This window comes from Sinohyriopsis cumingii, chromosome 4 (genome assembly GCF_028554795.1).
Source record: "Sinohyriopsis cumingii isolate HCF-2022 chromosome 4, ASM2855479v2, whole genome shotgun sequence".
NCBI lineage: Eukaryota > Metazoa > Mollusca > Bivalvia > Unionida > Unionidae > Sinohyriopsis > Sinohyriopsis cumingii.
In genome coordinates this window covers 97208784-97229741 of record NC_142964.1, presented here as the reverse complement: position 1 = coordinate 97229741, position 20958 = coordinate 97208784, and the positions used below count along the sequence as shown (strand labels likewise).

The following is a 20958-nucleotide window of genomic DNA, read 5'->3' as shown; positions in this document are numbered from 1 at the left end:
TTTTTTTATAGTATACAGGGATAGCTTGTTTACATGTAATGTTGGTTATTTGATAGTAGACAGGGATAGCTTGTTTACATGTAGTGTTGGTTATTTGATAGTAGACAGGGATAGCTTGTTTACATGTAGTTGTTGTTGTTGTTGTTGTAGGGTTTAATGCCATTTTTCAGCACACGATAGGCTATACATGGCAGCCAGTAATAATGGTGGAGTAAGAACCCGGGAAATCCCCAGAAAGAACCACTGACCCTCAAGAAGCTACTGGCAAGCTTTCTCACATACCCACATTGGCCGAATCCGAGACTCGAACCTAACGCAGACAGAGGTGAGATGGCAGTGATCCGTAACAGAGAGCACTTTAGACCACCCGTCCACTCGCGGCCCCTTGTTTACATGTAGTGTTGGTTATTTGATAGTAGACAGTGATAGCTTGTTTACATGCAGTGTTGGTTATTTGATAGTAGACTGATAGCTTGTTTACATGTAGTGTTGGTTATTTGATAGTAGACAGGGATAGCTTGTTTACATGTAATGTTGGTTATTTGATAGTAGACAGGGATAGTTTGTATACAAGTAATGTTGGTTATTTGATAGTAGACAGGGATAGGTTGTTTACATGTAATGTTGGTTATTTGATAGTAGACTGATAGCTTGTTTGCATGAAGTGTTGGTTATTTGATAATAAACAGGGATAGCTTGTTTACATGTAGTGTTGGTTATTTGATAGTAGACATGGATAGCTTGTTTACATGTAGTGTTGGTTATTTGATAGTAGACAGGGATAGCTTGTTTACATGTAGTGTTGGTTATTTGATGGTAGACAGGGATAGGTTGTTTACATGTAGTGTTGGTTATTTGATAGTAAACTGATAGCTTGTTTACATGTAGTGTTGGTTATTTTATTTTATTTATGTAACAGTTATAAACATTAAGTGACGTAAAGCCAAAGAAAACTTTATGTTCATATTAGCAGTTCTGTTTATTGTTCTTCTTAATTTGTTTCATACAGTAATTGGATCCTTTGTTATAAGAATTGCTGGCCCCATCCCCTAATTTATGGCAATCTCCACAGGGCTCAAGGATATAGAATTTGCCAAGTGTCCTCTCCCAAATGTTGCAAGAAGAGGATTAATGGAGGCAGGAACCACTGTGGCTCAGTGGATAGAATGCCAGATGTGTGACTGAAAGGGTGCTGGTTTGAATCCTACCACTGGACCAGCTTATGTCAGCTACTGTGGCATGTCCTTGGGCAAGGCACTTCACTCTAATTGTCTTGGCACTAAATGCAATCATTTGTGCATATTGAAAGAATATTTAGTATAATTGTCCTATAATGAAAAAGGATGTCATGCTGACTGCAGTGTCTAAATACACCTGTCCCTCAATAACTTGTACACAATGGGGTCCAAAAACATAGACCACAGAACAAGTGAGATGCCTCTAAAAAATTAAGAAAGTGAGGGACATCAAAAGTGGGTGTGGGAGTGGGTTCAATGATTATAATCAAGTTGGCAATACTTCTCAATTAGTCATTTTTTAATGAACTTGTTCACTTTACCTTTATTTTCATGGTAACTTATTTGTGAAAGATTGTTAAAATCATTAGTGCAAGATGCTTCAAGGCACATCAAGTGTACCAGTGAAAACATGGTGTATTACATCACTGCTTTTTGCATGTGAATTCAGTTATGTTTTGATTTATTGTTGACTTTGATCAAGACAAGATTACCAAGAAAGACCAACAGTTGTTTAGAGAACACATAATTTCTATTGCTCTTTGGTAAGATATGTAGGTTGTAACTTCATTGCATACAAATATTCTTATAATTGTTGAGTACGCCTTTGAGTGCCAGTTCAGGAATTTTTTGCTCACTACAAACTTTGGATCCTTTTCATCACAATTGCCACTATCTATGAAATTAGAATACTGAATATGCTTGGTTCTCTTGCTAACTCTGATCTCATTTGTGAATGGTTAAGACAAGTCACTGATTAATGTTAGATACTTTAATTACGTTAGTTACATAAGAATATTTAAAACAGTGTTTGAATGGTGAAATAAAATACATGACAATGAACTCTAGATCTTGCACAGGTAGGGTTGCATGTCTTTTACTGAATTTTATTCAACTCCTTGACTTGATTTAACACAAAAGATATAATTAACTTGATAATACAAATTCAGTCTACTTTTGATTAATTGTAACAATGCAAAAAATACTTCACATATCTGAAAACAATCTGCACTAATTAGGTTTTCTGCTGCTCATTGTCATAGCTGTGGTGGCTGATTAACACTGTTCACATCTGATTAGAAGAGGGCATTTTATGATGATTACACTGAAACATGAATTTTAATTGACATGATTTATGTAATTGATATATATTTCCTAAATTGTTGGCATCAGTCAGCATTACAAACGTTTTAATTTATCGATATTTCATCATGTATTGTTGTTTACAATATACTGAGAATTTTTAGAAAGAAAATCTTACAGTATATATGACTCCTATTAAATGTTGTGAATATCATGATGTTGATTCCATATTTCGAGGCAGTAACTGCCTTACTGATGATATAAAAATCAATATATTAAGGTTTCATTTACCAATTTTGATCACAATATGATTCATGTTCAATGACAGAGGACCTGTTGTTTTTGGTATTTTCTCTAAGATAAAAATGGGATCCACACCAGCTTTGTATTATAAATCGGTTCTTGAGTTACACAGGTGAGCTAAAATGAGGGAGCAGTGTATCCGTATCTGTTAGCATACACTTAAATCTATTTACTGCTATTTTGTTTAGTTTTTTGTCTGTGACTATCATGGAAGAGATATACGAAAGTGATAGGCTGTATTTTAACAGTGTTTTTAACTATTGGTTGATGTAATTAATTATTATTATTATTAATATTATTATTAGTAGTAGTAGTAATATTAGCAACATTATTGTTTTGTTGTTTTAGAAAATTAAATTGGAAGAAAAGAGTATAAGTGAGAATGAAGATCTGAAAGAAATAATGGTGAAGTCCAAAAAAATAAATTCTGCAGCTAAAGGCAATGTTGGTGTTCCCCATGTAGAAGAAGATAAAAAGGAATCAAGGAAGAGAAAAATAAAGTTAGAAAAGGATATTGTTGAAGAAAAGAATGTGAATGCTGTGTCTGATTTAAAAGTCAGTGAACATACCAGCTTGACAGATTTGAAGTTGTCCGATTATCCTACAGATGGGACAAGGGTCACCAGAAGTACAGTCAAAGTCATTGTGAAAGGAGCAGGATTGAAGCAGAAGTCATCGCAGAAAGTGAACAAGAATGGTCTTCAAAACGATGTTAATCCTGATGGAGACACTGCTGAAAATAAAGAAACAAAGATCAAGAAAAGATCAGCACGAGGTATCTTTACTCTTTTACTAATTGTAATTGATCTTTTGACAGCTACTAATCAGTTACATCTGATCAGTAATTCACATGGACAGTTGACAAATCAGATTACCAGCCATATGTGTAACTTAAATTATTTCTACAGGTGAAACGTTATGCTTGTGCTACTGATTGATACATATTGCAATACACAACCTACATTACAATACATTATCAATACATATATCAACTTGAAGGTCTTTGTTACATTTAGAATGAATGTCATTGGTAGGGTGTTGCCATGTGTAGATATATTGGTCATATTTCTAGTATGCTCAAAATCAGAAATTACAGACAGACCTTGACCTGTTAGCTGTTCTGATGACATTCTCATCTTTGACAGGGTAACCAGACTATATCCAAATTTGATTGGATGCAGGATTCATCTTAGACACCTCTCTGTTTGTTTTGCATTGTATGAAGGCATCACAAACATCTTATTGACTAAGTAACACTATATGAGTAAATATTGCATTAATAACTTTTTTATCTAAAATCTATTGCTTTAATAAATATTTTTGTTATCTAAAATCATTAACAGTTATATTTCTTCAGTCAGATTTGTAAGGCATTATGATGTTATTTTAAAAGCAGAGGTAGTGCAGTTTCATTGTGCCAGGAAACTTTTATCTAGAATGGGTTTTAGTGCAGAAGCAGAGGTGACTATCAACCAAATTCCTGAAACTGTCCTTCCAGCAGAAGCAAGCCGACTGCTGCTGCACCAGCTAACTCTAATGAATTCTAAGTTAAAAAAAAATATAACAGCTAAATAATTTTTCATGATTGCTGAAGATTGAAAATACTGTAATGACTGCATATCTTGGGAAATGAACAGATAAATATCTTTTTCATGTTCCAAGATATATATGCATTTAAAAATATAGAATTTTGGTGTCCCACTTATAGCATACATTTACGGATAACACTTTTTAAGAGCTAAGTTCCCTTGTCAAAATGCATCGCCTTGCTACGGCCATAAAAAAAATATGATAATCAATGTTTGATCATTCAGATCTGTTCACGAAATAGTATGAGCATTTGAAAGCATCTGATACTGCTGGTAAAGGTTGGTCTAATTGGTTCATCAATGTTTTATTTCGATCCAGGCTTCATATGAGAGCTAGTGGAATTAGTCAGGAAACCAGACCAACTTTACAGCAGTACCTCAGATGCTTTAAACTGCTCATATATTTCCGTGCAAAGCATCTGTATGATCAAACTTGATTATATAATTTTTTTTAATGGCGTCCAGCAAGCGCGATGCATTTTGAAGACAAAAGGGAAACTTAGCCTCTTAAAAAGTGTTAATAATCAATACAGAAGAATAAAATGGAATATTCAGATTCATGTGAATAAAAGCAGGAAGGGACACAATTATGTTTATTGGACATAGCATGCCAATTTGAGAATGTCTCGTGGCGGGATATATACTGCCGTTGTTGTGTGAAATAGAAACAATTTCCAAGAATTACATGAGGTTGTGAGATAGCAACAAGCCATTAATCTGCGTAGGGTTTGGAACTGAAGTCTGTGCAACTGTACTAGAGTTAAATTCTACATGTAATTGACAAACTTTTCAGTGGAACATAATGTTTACCGTCACTGTTTCAAATACTGAACCTTTAAATATGTTTTTGAGCTTTATGATAGCAGTTTATGATATTTTGAGATGCAATGCATAATAATAATAAATTTTTGAAGGTATTCCAAGACTTATAGTGCGTGAAAAAACTTTCAATTTTCTGTCTGTACATTTATACATATATCCATTTTTTAAAATCTATCACACTTTCTCGGTAACTTTGAAGTCAGTTGGTAAACATACATACCATCATCAAAAGATTATTCTGTACTATATTTTAGTCCTGTTTTCAAGATAAGACCACAGGTCAATATTTTACATTCTCATCACACATTTGTTTGCATTCTATGACATTTGTATCCATCTGTCAATGTATCCATCCATGTTACTTCTGTATTTGTTAAAGCAGTTTTGAGGTGAACTTGATATCCTTAATAAAATCATCATCAGAAGGTGTGTTGTATACCACAGTGAAAGCCAATCACAAAAGCCTATCAGCCATTTAAAATTTTGGGTTTAAACTTGGTTTTAGTAATACATCATCTTTAGGAGATGTGTTATTTACTACATTGGGGGTCCTAATTTTTGGGTCAAGGTCACTGATGACTATTTGAAATTTTCTATCTCAGTTTACTTTCTACCATATAGTACTAAAGCCATTTAAGATAAGTGAGGAAACTTGGTCAAGTTAAACAATGTAATTAGAAATCATGTCACATACCACATACCACATTGGTGGTGCTAGTGCTATCTTCATTGTCAAGGTGCATTCTATAGCGCATGTGCTATCATCAGGGTCAAGGACAAAGGTCAGTATTTTAAAGTTCTATAATACTTTTATGCTCAATAATTTTGGTGTCACATGAGATAAAGGGATGAAACATATTGGCTGGTATATTTTTATTAGATATTGTGTCACTGTCAAGGTAACAGGCCAGTAGTTTGCCAGCACACTTTTTTTTTCCCTCTTTACCTTGAGAGCTGTTTCATACCAAGGAATCTTCTCCGACTCACTAACAGTACTCCAGTCACTACACAATAGAAAACTGGAGAATCCATTATTGAAAAACATACTTATCAAAAATACCGAGCTGAGTGTCTCCCACAATATAATATACTGTTGGTTACCTAGCCATATTGGTATTAAAGGTAACGAAAAAGCAGATCGTGCTGCTAAAATGGCCCTTACTCAAGAACCATCTGATTTTAAAATACCGTATACTGATTTTAAATCTAGTGTCAGAAAGTCCCTACTTCAGAAGTGGCAGGCATCATGGAATGATGCATTGAATAACAAACTTCATGCAATCAAGCCAACTCTAGGAGAATGGACTCCTTCCTACAGAACCATGCATAGGGAGGAGGTAGTCATTGCAAGAATCCGAATTGGTCATACTTATATCACCCACTCCCACGTACTAAAAGGTGAAGATCCACCGGAGTGCGTTTCTTGCAATGAACCATTCACTGTTAAGCACTTTATGATAGAGTGTTTTGACCTGCAACCTACGCACGATCAGTATTACAATGTGCATGATATGAAGGAACTTTTTGACACTATAAACATCACTCGTATTATAGAGTTCCTGAAAGCAGTGAATATTTACTCTAAGCTCTAACTTTTATGCTATCACCTTGTGCAGTTTTATGCAATATATATTCCGTCCCTTTTTAATACCTTTTCATCATTTTTGATTAACATACAACATTTACATCTCCCGTTGATCGGGAAGCTTTATTTTGCACCGTTACCATCCTACCATTTTAATTTCAACTATTTGTTTTTTTTATATCGCTGGTCGATATGAGACTTATCATAATTTTTAAAAGATTATACATATAACATTTTGTTTGGCGCTAAATAGCCTTGCAGTGCGGATGCGTCGTTAAAAATAAAATCAATCAATCAATCATACCAAGGAATCAAATTTGGTATATTTATATATCATTACTAGAAGGTGTGTATGTATGACACTGATGCTCTTTAGGGTTTAGGTTATGGGTACAATATTTCAAATTTTCCATCACATTTTAATTTTGTTTCCATCAGCTGGAGATAAATGGATGAAAATTGGTATTATTACTTTATGGTGTGTCACCATATCATGGGTGCAGGTTTCAAGGTCAAGGACACTATATTAAGTTTCAGTAACATTGTTGTCTCATTGCTGTTAAAGCTTCATTTGAGATAAATTACTGTAATATGGTATACTTGTGTATTGCCAGTAGATGTTTTCTTTTCCATAATTTTGGTCCTATCTGCAAGGTCAGACTCAAAACTCAACATCATAAGGTTTCTTTTTCTGCTTTATGTCATAAAAGCTGTTTGAGTTACAGGGATGGAAAATGGTACTGCTTTAGTTTCCCAATTTGATGGCATCTGGACTTTCACAATAATGTCTTTCGAGAAACAGCCATGGCTATTTTCTTGTGTACCCAGCAAATCTACAGTAATGTCAGAATGGTCACATATTTCATCATTGTATACTTCAGGTACAGTAGGGCAGGCCAGAGTCCAAATTAGCTGTTCTATCTTCAGTGCACATATATATCATACTACATTAGCAGTTCTATTGTCAGTACACCTATATATCATAATTAGATGGATAGTATATATATGTTTCTTAGTTTTATGGTATCTTTTACATTATAGTCAAGTCTATATATTCAAGGTCTATGTACTGCACAAAGAACTTTAAAAATACTGCATTGGTCATAGAGAGCTTATGGAATGGCCTGTTATCTGCCCATTCCTTTGACAAGTTTGTTATAGCCACTCCATTGGAATCGATGGTCATATCAACATGAGGTTTTCACAGAACGACTTCATATGTCTGGTTGGTCTTAAATGAAAATGGTCCTGTTTTGACCGTGAGTATGTCCACCATGATGACTATCATGTGAAATGCTTATCACTACATATCCTGGCTGGTCATATTAAGACTGTACTTTCACCAAATGTCTTTTTAGGATGCCTAGTTGATCTTAAATTGAGATGATGCCACTCTAATATCCAGTATGGCAGCCATCTTGATAATCTTTTCAACTTTTGTTGTCCCTAAATTAAAATGGTGCCAATCTGATTTCCAATATGGCTACCTTGGTATCCATTTTACAAATCTTGTTCTCTCTGCTCTGAAAGGAAATTGATTTTGACATGGGGTTTTCATCAGAACAGTTCTTTTGGTATCTAATTGGTCCTAAATGGAAATGATGCAAGCTGATGATAAGTATGGCCATTACAGTGGCTATTTTGAAAAAGTTTTATTTCTACTTCTTGCAAATGGATGGCCATGTCAACATTTTGGTTTTCACAGACATATTTCTTAATGAAAATGGTGCCAATTTTATATTCAGTACAAGTGACATAATGGCCATGTTGACAATCTTGCTTTCACAACTCTCCCTGATTGCATGGTTATATTTACATTGGATTTTTCACTAAAATTCTACTACCTGGTCCTAAATGAACATGGTCAGGACATCAGCTAATTTGAAAATTTTGTTACTACTGGAGAATGTCAGAGATATCTTCAACACTCAGCAGTTCAAAGGAAGAGAAAATGGTCTTGAATTCTTGGGAATTCTTTTTGGACAGCAGAACATCATTTCCTTTGGTCATGAATGAGAACGATGATAATCAGACCTCAAATATAGCTGTCATAATGAACATATTGAAAGTGTTGTCACTACATCCAAAGAATGGATGGTCGTGATGTTGTCACCAGAAGTCTTCCAATGGTGTCTGTTTTGTCTTAAATAAATATGGTGCTGATATTGTGTCCATTTATGGCTGCCACATTGGTTAATTTGAAGGAAAAAATCTTACCACTGGAGAATTTCAGATAGTTTAAGCAATTAAAACAACAAAATGGTCATATGGGAAATCCTGGAATTTCTTTTCAGCCGTTGAAGGAACTGATGCTTTACTGCCTGAAATTGTCATGAATTGTAAGGTGCCAGCAGTTTTCCTTCATTTTAGAAACCATCGTCACTGAATGACATGGAACTTCTTTCATTATACAGTTTTTGATCTATCAAAGCATCGTTAGTTACTAATGTTTCTTTAATATTTTTTTCTAGAAGTAAAAGTTAGAGGCAAGAAACAATCCCCAAAAAAGAAAAGGAACATGAAAATGGAAGATCAGGCAGAAATAAAGGTGACATAATTCATCTATCTGATAGTAGACAGGGATAGCTTGTTTACATGTAGTGTTGGTTATTTGATAGTAGACAGGGATAGCTTGTTTACATGTAGTGTTGGTTATTCGATAGTAGACAGGGATAGCTTGTTTACATGTAGTGTTGGTTATTTGATAGTAGACAGGGATATATTGTTTACGTGTTATGTTGGTTATTTGATAGTAGACAGGGATAGCTTGTTTACATGTAATGTTGGTTATTTGATAGTAGACTGATAGCTTGTTTACATGTAGTGTTGGTTATTTGATAGTAGACTGATAGCTTGTTTACATGTAGTGTTGGTTATTTGATAGTAGACAGGGATAGCTTGTTTACATGTAATGTTGGTTATTTGATAGTAGACAGGGATAGTTTGTATACAAGTAATGTTGGTTATTTGATAGTAGACAGGGATAGGTTGTTTGCATGAAGTGTTGGTTATTTGATAGTAAACAGGGATAGCTTGTTTACATGTAGTGTTGCCATTTTTCAGCACACGATAGGCTATACATGGCAGCCAGTAATAATGGTGGAGTAAGAACCCAGGAAATCCCCAGAAAGAACCACTGACCCTCAAGAAGCTACTGGCAAGCTTTCTCACATACCCACATTGGCCGAATCCGAGACTCGAACCTAACGCAGACAGAGGTGAGATGGCAGTGATCCGTAACAGAGAGCACTTTAGACCACCCATCCACTCGCGGCCCCTTGTTTACATGTAGTGTTGGTTATTTGATAGTAGACAGTGATAGCTTGTTTACATGTAGTGTTGGTTATTTGATAGTAGACTGATAGCTTGTTTACATGTAGTGTTGGTTATTTCATAGTAGACAGGGATAGCTTGTTTACATGTAATGTTGGTTATTTGATAGTAGACAAGGATAGTTTATATACAAGTAATGTTGGTTATTTGATAGTAGACAGTGATAGCTTGTTTACATGTAGTGTTGGTTATTTGATAGTAGACTGATAGTTTGTTTGCATGAAGTGTTGGTTATTTGATAATAAACAAGGATAGGTTGTTTACATGTAGTGTTGGTTATTTGATAGTAGACATGGATAGGTTGTTTACATGTAGTGTTGGTTATTTGATAGTAGACAGGGATAGGTTGTTTACATGTAGTGTTGGTTATTTGATAGTAGACAGGGATAGGTTGTTTACATGTAGTGTTGGTTATTTGATAGTAAACTGATAGCTTGTTTACATGTAGTGTTGGTTATTTTATTTTATTTATGTAACAGTTATAAACATTAAGTGACGTAAAGCCAAAGAAAACTTAATGTTCAGATTAGCAATTCTGTTTATTGTTCTTCTTAATTTGTTTCATACAGTAATTGGATCCTTTGTTATAAGACTTGCTGGCCCCATCCCCTAATTTATGGCAATCTCCACAGGGCTCAAGGATATAGAATTTGCCAAGTGTCCTCTCCCAAATGTTGCAAGAAGAGGATTAATGGAGGCAGGAACCACTGTGGCTCAGTGGATAGAATGCCAGATGTGTGACTGAAAGGGTGCTGGTTTGAATCCTACCATTGGACCAGCTTATGTCAGCTACTGTGGCATGTCCTTGGGCAGGGCACTTTACTCTAATTGTCTTGGCACTAAATGCAATCATTTGTGCATATTGAAAGAATATTTAGTATAATTGTCCTATAATGAAAAAGGAAGTCATGCTGACTGCAGTGTTTAAATACACCTCTCCCTTGATAACTTGTACACAATGGGGTCCAAAAACATAGACCACAGAACAAGTGAGATGCCTTTAAAAAATTAAGAAAGTGAGGGACATCAAAAGTGGGTGTGGGAGTGGGAGTGGGAGTGGGTTAAATGATTATAATCAAGTTGGCAATACTTCTCAATTAGCCATTTTTTAATGAACTTGTTCACTTTTACCTTTATTTTCATGGTAACTTATTTGTGAAAGATTGTTAAAATCATTACTGCAAGAGGCTTCAAGGCACATCACGTGAAAACATGGTATATTACATCACTGCTTTTTGCATGTGAATTCGGTTATGTTTTGATTTATTGTTGACTTAGATCAAGATAAGATTACCAAGAAATTCCAACAGTTGTTTAGAGAACACATAATTTCTAATGCTCTTTGGTAAGATTGTAGGTTGTAACTTCATTGCATGCAGATATTCTTATAATTGTTGAGCACACCTTTGAGTGCCAGTTCAGGAATTTTATGCTCACTACAAACTCTGGACCCTTTTCATCATAATTGCCACTATCTGTGAAATTAGAATACTGACTATGCTTGGTTCCCTTGCTAACTTTGATCTCATTGTGAATGGTTAAGACAAATCACTGATTAATGTTAGATACTTTAATTATGTTAGTTACAATAATGCAAATCCAGTCAACTTTTAATTAATTGTAACAATGCAAATAATACTTCACATATCTGAACATAATCTGCACTAATTAGGTTCTCTGCTACTCATGGGCATAGCTGTGGTGGCTGATTAACACTGTTCACATCTAATTAGAAGAGGGCATTTTATGATGATTACACTGAAACATGAATTTTAATTGACATGATTTATTTAATTGATATTTATTTCCTAAATTGTTATGATTAATCAGCATTACTGACATTTTAATTTATCAATATTTCATCATGTATTGTTGTTTACAATATATTGAGAATTTTTAGAAACAAAATCTTACAGTATATATGACTCCTATTAAATGTTGTGAATATCATGATGTTGATTCCATATTTCGAGGCAGTAACTGCCTTACTGATGATATAAAAATCAATATATTAAGGTTTCATTTACCAATTTTGATCACAATATGATTCATGTTCAGTGATAGAGGACCTGTTGTTTTTGGTATTTTCTCTAAGATAAAAATGGGATCCACACCAGCCTTGTATTATAAATCGGTTCTTGAGTTACACAGGTGAGCTAAAATGAGGGAGCAGTGTATCTGTATCTGTTAGCATACACTGAAATCTATTTACTGCTATTTTGTTTAGTTTATTGTCTGTGATTATCATGGAAGAGATATAAAGAAAGTGATAGGCTGTATTTTAACAGTGTTTTTAACTATTGATTGATGTAATTAATTATTATTATTATTATTAATATTATTATTAGTAGTAGTAGTAATATTAACAACGTTATTGTTTTGTTGTTTTAGAAAATTAAATTGGAAGAAAAGAGTATAAGTGAGAATGAAGATCTGAAAGAAATGATGGTGAAGTCCAAAAAAATAAATTCTGCTGCTAAAGACAATGTTGGTGTTCCCCATGTAGAAGAAGATAAAAAGGAATCAAGGAAGAGAAAAATAAAGTTAGAAAAGGATATTGTTGAAGAAAAGAATGGGAATGCTGTGTCTGATTTAAAAGTCAGCGAACATACCAGCTTGACAGATTTGAAGTTGTCCGATTATCCTACAGATGGGACAAGGGTCACCAGAAGTACAGTCAAAGTCATTGTGAAAGGAGCAGGATTGAAGCAGAAGTCATCGCAGAAAGTGAACAAGAATGGTGTTCAACATGAAGTTAATCCTGATGGAGACACTGCTGAAAATAAAGAAACAAAGATCAAGAAAAGATCAGCACGAGGTATCTTTACTCTTTTACTAATTGTAATTGATCTTTTGACAGCTACTAATCAGTTACATCTGATCAGTAATTCACATGGACAGTTGACAAATCAGATTACCAGCCATATGTGTAACTTAAATTATTTCTACAGGTGAAACATTATGCTTGTGCTACTGATTGATACATATTGCAATACACAACCTACATTACAATACATTATCAATACATATATCAACTTGAAGGTCTTTGTTACATTTAGAATGAATGTCATTGGTAGGGTGTTGCCATGTGTAGATATATTGGTCATATTTCTAGTATGCTCAAAATCAGAAATTACAGACAGACCTTGACCTGTTAGCTGTTCTGATGACATTCTCATCTTTGACAGGGTAACCAGACTATATCCAAATTTGATTGGATGCAGGATTCATCTTAGACACCTCTCTGTTTGTTTTGCATTGTATGAATGCATCACAAACATCTTATTGACTAAGTAATACTATATGAGTAAATATTGCATTAATAACTTTTTTATCTAAAATCTATTGCTTTAATAGTTTTTTTATTATCTAGAATCATTAGCATTTATATTTCTTCAGTCAGATTTGTAAGGCATTATGATGTTATTTTAAAAGCAGAGGTAGTGCAATTTCATTGTACCAGGAAACTTTTATCTAGAATGGGTTTTAGTGCAGAAGCAGACATAACTATTAACCAAATTCCTGAAACTGTCCTGCCAGTAGAAGCAAGCTGACTGCTGCTGCACCAGCTTACTATAATGAATTCTCAGTTTTAAAAAAAAAATCAAACAACTAAATAATTTTCCAGAATTGCTGAAGATTAAGAATAATGTAATTACTGTATGCCTTGGGACATGAAGAGATAATTATCTTTTTCATGTTCCAAGAAATATATGTATTTAAAAATTATAGAATTTTGGTGTCCCAGTACTTATAGGCATAACAATTGTCAATACAAAACTGGCACGATGACCATACTGCACAGATCAGCAGACCTGCCAACCCTTATGATTTTGCCATACAAAAGTGAACCTTAAAATATGGACTTACGGCATAAAAGCAAAAACTATGGAAAAATGATTGTTGTTGAAAAAATCCAGATAATTGGTTCATCCATGTTTTATTTTGATCCAGGCTTCATATGAGAGCTAGTGGAATTAGTCAGGGAACCAGACTGATTTTACAGCAGTACCTCAGATGCTTTAAACTGCTCATATTTTTCCATGCAAAGCGTCTGTATGATCAAACCTGATTATATAATTTTTTCAAATGGTGTCCAGCAAGCACGATATATTTTGAAGACAAAAGGGAAACTAAGACTCTTAAAAAGTGTTAATAATCAATGCAGAAGAATAAAATGGAATATTCAGATTCATGTGAATAAAAGCAGGAAGGGACACAATTATGTTTATTGGACATAGCATGCCAATTTGAGAATGTCTTGTGGCGGGATATATATTGCCATTGTTGTGTGAAATGGAAAATATAAATTTCCAAGAATTACATGAGGTTGTGAGATAGCAACAAGCCATTATGCCGTGTAGGGTTTGGAACTGAATCCTATGCAGTAAATAAATTCTACATGTACTTGGCAAACTTTTCAGTTGAACATAATGTTTACTGTCACTGTTTCAAATACTGAACCTTTAAATACGTTTTTGAGCTTTATGATAGCAGTTTATGATATTTTGTTACAGTTTACTGAAACATGGTCAGACTTGCAGAAAATGTTTTACTGCCTTACTGAGATGGTCTCATCATGGTTGGCAGGTCTGCATCAGTGACCAGCTCGTTGTTTTACCTTGCAATAACCTATTATAAACTACTATGATTGTTTCTATGTTATTATTTTGCATGTGCATATTTTCCAATTTTTCCAACACAAAATAAAGGTAAATAAAAACTTCAGTAATCCATGGAGTACCTAGAGTTTACAGGGCAACCTGTACTAACCTCAATATAGTGTACAGAATAGTAGTTACACAGTGCAGATCATACCTCATGTTACTTTTATCCTTGTTTATCCCCAAATCTCCTAGATGTAGATTTTACTTTTTCTTCGTTTTTACCAAATCTTATTCTTCCAAATCACATTTACACAAGACATCTGTTGCTATTTTATTTATTTTGGCCCATGCACTAAAGAGTCGTTTTTTTTCAGAGATTGACTTGTAGTACATGAAAAAATTGCTATAATTTTGCCTACTTGGATCTAGTTTTGAGGGTATACACTTTCAGTATGACAAGCGGTGACTAGGTTATTTTCAGTTCTGATCCATGATTTTTGTTTACGCTGAACTGGTATAGACTAGTATCAACCCATACAATCAATATCAACCCTTACAACGAATATGAAAGTCCTTTATCTTGTTTGTTTTATTTAAAAATTTTACCAACACTATTTTATTTAAATTAGCTGAAAAGTTTATTATCATTATGGTAAATTTCATAACCCACAGCCAATATAGCATATAAGCACACAATGCTTCCTACTTCATGTATACCTTTTATTCTTATTGCTTTTTAATAATATGATCAAAATTTGGGAAAATATTAAAAGAAGACATGGAGATATTGGGTCACTGTGTCTACAGCCTCTAAAACTTCGAAACTTTTTGATATAAAGCCATTCTAACAAACCCCTGATGAAATAATGTCACCAAACCAGTTTTTACTCCCTGTCTTATCATTTGTCCTAAATTATCTGATGTTAGAAGATTATAAATAAATAATTTCCATGAGATAGAATGACAAGCTTTTCCAAAATCAGTTAATAATAAAATATCTGGTATTTGTAATTCTTCATAAATATAGTAAATGATCCTTGTATTTCACCAGTGTATCCTCCTATAAGAAAACCAGTTTGGTCATCAAATATATTATTCAGTATTGACCTTATTTTTTGTTGCTACATCCTGATGCTAATTTGTAAACAATGTTAATTAAAGGGCACCAGTTTGGTAAGTACTGTTTTGGTTATCTTCCTTATGTAAACAGGTTATAATTACTTGTTACAAAGTGTTGAGAAAATTCTGTTGTATATGTATCATTAATTGGACTGACTAGATATTCTCCGGTATCAGCTTAAAAGTCTTCTAAAACTCCCGCTGTGAACAAATGGATTTTGACCAGATGTTATTTTAACAAAGCAAGTAGGAATAGCTTTATCATCCTAGTTTGTGGATATATCTGAGGAATGTCTTGAATGATATCACTTTGATAACTTGTTTCCTTATCCCCTCCTCTGCCTAAATATTCATGACAGATTACGGAATTATTTAAACATGTGAGTATACTGATGAAATGGGTAATTTCACCAATGAAACAGTAATAAAATGCAGCATGAATGCAGATGAAATGATCAATGGATTTTGGAGAAAATGGAGATGAAAAATGCAGAACGATGAATGATAAAATAAAAACTTAATGAAATGTTGGTGCCTTTGATGAATGGCAGATATTTGGTTATTTTCAGGCTGCATCTAGTAGTCAAAATCAGATTCTTTCAGCACTATCAAGCAGGTTTTCAATCCTTACAAGCCATGACATTGATTCTTGTCAAAGCAGGCACAATAACAGTCTTTGATATGACATCGTACATGTATAGATCTACAAATTTCATTGGAAAGAAATAAGAAATGAAATTTGCTGACAAAATACTCAACAACTGTATTTTTGCATTTATTGCAGTCATGGTTTTGTTTTTATTTATGATAAATTCAGTGCTAAATTGCATTATATGTAAATATTTAATTATTTTATTAAAGCAAACCTTATTAAAACCAGGTATGAAAGCTGCATTATACAGTAGTTCTTTCCTTTTAAAAAAAACAGTCAAAAATGGAAATGCTTACTTTGGTCAATGCATTTCCATTTCATTCCAAACAAATGAAGATGACAGCAGACAATTAATGGGAATGCAAAATCAGATTGCATGTTTGAGGCCATAAATAAAATAGATCAAATGATAGCCGAATGTAAATGTGAATGGATGCAAGTGGAATGGAAATGAAATGAATTCAGAGTGCATTTTAAATGAATCTGGTAAAATTGCCCATGTCAGGGTCTGCATCATGACAGTATCTTAAAAGAGTTCAATAAACTTCAGTCCATGATATCAGGGTTAAGTTAAAACGCCATGACCAATATTTTGTAATGCACAGATCTTGTGAACATATTATCAAAATTGTATGTGAAAACATTTTTGTTACCAAATTATGTATATTGAAGCTTCTGAAGAACATTTGAGATGTTGTCAATAATCAGTAGTTAAAAAGAATAATTGATGAGAAGAAACACTTGTTGTGAAATCATTCAAATTGTTGTTTGCCATAGTTTTAAGAGCCCTGTTCCTTTGGAGTGACTTATGTGTTGAGGTATCTTACACCTAGTTATTTTAGAAATAAACTTCTATTAAGCGACCATCTGTTGTAAGAGGTCTTTTTTAAAAATATTTCCAGAGGAGGCTTCTTCAGAAAGTCTGACTATATCCATCTGTTTGTATCATAAACCATGGCAAAGAGAGATTTCTCAATGCAATGTAATTTTTTATTTTCCTTTCAGGTAAAAGAGCAAATCAGCAGAAATAATCTACACAGAAGAGAGATTTGGAAACTTTCTTTAGAATTTTTTTTCAGTTTGTCAACATGGGTGTTAAATCATAGCCAAAAAAAGCCCTTTTTGGATAATTTATATATATGTAAAAGAAGGCATGTTAAAGTGAAACTCCATGAAGTTTCATAACAGTGACATTGGATTACTTCTGTACCTATAGTCCCAGTCAGGTGTTTTTTTTTATTTCTTTGTTTTTTTATTGCTTATGCTGCTTTATGGGAAATCATGAAGAAAGATGAGTAAATTGTTTGTTGCTTAATAATTGATTATTATTTTGGTCATGAGATTTATTCATCATTAAATATCTGTATGGTCTGTAATCCTGTTTTGTATTCAGTGACAATACATGTATCAAGAAGTATTTCCTCTTGCACAGTAATGCTACTTTACATGGGCTATGGATCATTAAACCAGAATTATACCAAACAGTGTTGATAAATATTCACTGCATTGTTCGATGACAACTGTAAACATGTGAAAATATCTGCAAGGTGCACAGCCACTACCAAAATGGCAGAAATTAGATAATGATGAGAGAGCTCAATCACAAATAAGAGAGAAGAGATAAAGAAAGTACTAGAAATGCTGGGCAAATGATTACAAAGAGCTGATGTAAGACTTGCTGAAAGGCTGTTATATTGTGCAATTTCTACATGGAGTATTTGGAGAAATATAAAAGTGCACAGGGCACCTAATTTGATGATGGGTATAAAATCTTTGATACGTCATCGCTGGAATCACACAGTTCATTCTCCCTACACATTACGGCAGAGGGATACATAAAATAAAAAAAGTTGTTTCCTCAAATAAAGCAGAATTAAATTGTCTTTGAACAAGAGTGTCTCAGGAAAGCTTGAACATGAACTTTCAACTTTTTGTGAGTCTTGGAGTCTTGTTGATGAAATTCAGTTGTTATTTTTTGGAGTTGATGCTAGTGAATAATAAATGCTGAATTAGAAATTGAACTGGGTTCTGTTTGATATTAGCAGGATCAGTAAAAATTTTGCCATGTTTTAAAAAAAAATTATTATGGGATCCTGTTGGCTAGAGAAAAATTCATAATTTCGAACCCTGTAATTCAGTTTGTCTTTTATGCTTTTCTCTGACTATCATTGACTTAATTGTGTACCATATCCATACCAACCAGTTGTGATGCCCAGAAGTTCATGTAGAGGATTTTGTCAGATAGAAAAATAAGCTTTTCCTTTACTTTTTTGATACAACAATTTCGTTGCATAATTTGATTAAAACAATGTTATGTGCATGTGCTTTGACACCTACCTATCATAAATAGCACTCAACAATTCCTTATTTTATAAAGGGCTAGAGTTTTAAAGAAAAAGAATTTCCCAGGTTTCCCTCACTAGTCTTGGAGTCTTGTTGATGAAATTCAGTTGTTATTTTTTGGAGTTGATGCTAGTGAATAATAAATGCTGAATTAGAAATTGAACTGGGTTCTGTTTGATATTAGCAGGATCAGTAAAAATTTTGCCATGTTTTAAAAAAAAATTATTATGGGATCCTGTTGGCTAGAGAAAAATTCATAATTTCGAACCCTGTAATTCAGTTTGTCTTTTATGCTTTTCTCTGACTATCATTGACTTAATTGTGTACCATATCCATACCAACCAGTTGTGATGCCCAGAAGTTCATGTAGAGGATTTTGTCAGATAGAAAAATAAGCTTTTCCTTTACTTTTTTGATACAACAATTTCGTTGCATAATTTGATTAAAACAATGTTATGTGCATGTGCTTTGACACCTACCTATCATAAATAGCACTCAACAATTCCTTATTTTATAAAGGGCTAGAGTTTTAAAGAAAAAGAATTTCCCAGGTTTCCCTCACTAGTTATACTGTCTGTTTAACAAAGACCTTGAACATCTTAGGTATTGATAAAATAACTTTTAATTCCCTTTCTTTTGGTGTATGATTGATGGTGTAATTTGGGTTATAAAGCATACAATTTGGCCTTAATTCAGAAATGTACCTATCAAAATCCTGTGCTAGCTCCACTTGGTCATTCTTACTTTCTAGACTTGAGAGGTAAATTGTAAGAAAAGAAGGAGTAGATAACTTTAAAAAACTTTTTTATATTTTTTAATTCCTTCATTGCATCTTCAGAAGCTGGCATTGTCTAGTCTGGCAAAATTCCTTTATCGTATTTTAATAAATACTAACGATAATGTACTTTAGAGTAACTCTGGTTGATTCTTTTTAGCACATGGGAACAGTCAGTTTGGTTAGCAGTGTATTTCAAATTAGGTCCTGCCCAATTTCCACAAGTACAATGTCCAAAGAAATTTCAGGCATAGTACATGAAAGTAAGATAGAGTTGTGCCAATATTCTCTCCATTGTGCATACTTCAAATGCAAACAAGTTCACTTTAAACCTTTCACTCATCAGTTCACAGTATCTGCAGAGTGCCCCCATAGGCATTACTCAACAGTTCTAATCCATAATATAAAACCTTATGCAGTGTTTGGAACACTCACATTTTATTGTATTGAGCATTTTGAAAAATAGTGCCAAGATGTTTGGGAGTAAATTTTATTAGATGAATACAAACTCGGCTGTGAATCATCATAAATTGTCATAAAATCAGCTTTTTCGTGTGTCATGTAAAGATATACTTTTGTTTTTGAGTGATTATTACATGTGTATTTTTCCATTGACATCTTTGCGTAATTTCTTGGTGCCAAGAAGCATGGTTCTTACGGACTGGTCAACAAAATTGATCAAGAAAAGAAAACGCCCAAAGCGACTGAAAGATTCGTGGAACATTTAATGACTAGAGAATTCCCAGTGGCCCAAAATTTGGGAAACAATGGGATATTGTTAGCTTTATGCACATGGTGTTGTGCTTGTGGAAAAAATGGAAGGTGATAGAACAAGTCCCAGAGCTTTAAAATTTTGATCAAAAACCTGCTGTATGGAGAAATGTGCAAGAAAAATGTAAATGTAGTATGCTGTGTTGTATAAAGAAGTGAAAAAAGTGAATGAAATACAGTTATTAATTTCTTCTTATTGTGTCTTGGATTTTTTTTTTGATTTGGAATGGAATTAAGCTATTTAAAAAAATAATATAGAAAGAAAGTGTAATCTCGTTCTTGATTCCATCTAGCTGCAGACAAAATTATAGAATTGCAAGGTAAATACATTGAGAATTGTTGTAGTTGTAAAATCACAATCCCAGTTATCAGCTACATTTTTAATTTGTTTATTATACAAAAGTATAATCGTTTTTGGGACTGCAATATTTTTCAAAGAAGCAGTCTTCCTGGAGTGCAACTTTCAAAATACTGTGGAGAACCATGCCAGCTTTTTCCTTCAGTCTTGGGGCCAAGGTGTGACAGAAAATGTGCATTAAGCTTTTGGTTAAGGTTTTATCCTTCGCTTATATTTCATAAAGTTCTTGATGGATTTTGTTCATGTTTGGCTTCAGGCATTCATGAAACTAAGATGGTTATTTATGTGACATGCTGGCTTGCCCCTTTAACCTTAGGGTCATGGTCAGAGTTAACAGAGAATTTGCATTGAGCTTTAAGTTAAAATTTTTTCATTTGCTTATA

General features: G+C 33.5%; 1 protein-coding gene across 2 annotated transcripts in view; it reads left to right on the top strand.

Moving 5' to 3' along the window:
- LOC149801725 (uncharacterized) overlaps window positions 1-20413 on the top strand; it is a 41036-nt gene extending 20623 nt beyond the window's left edge. For both annotated transcript variants that reach the window (XM_089956030.1, XM_089956031.1), the window contains exons 6-9: window positions 2970-3396; window positions 9089-9165; window positions 12342-12768; window positions 17334-20413. In XM_089956030.1, the coding sequence (XP_089812156.1) occupies window positions 2970-3396; window positions 9089-9165; window positions 12342-12768; window positions 17334-17359 (957 nt within the window). In that variant the 3' untranslated portion in view covers window positions 17360-20413. The remainder of the gene's footprint in view (window positions 1-2969; window positions 3397-9088; window positions 9166-12341; window positions 12769-17333) is intronic.
- Window positions 20414-20958: the final 545 nt, after the last annotated feature.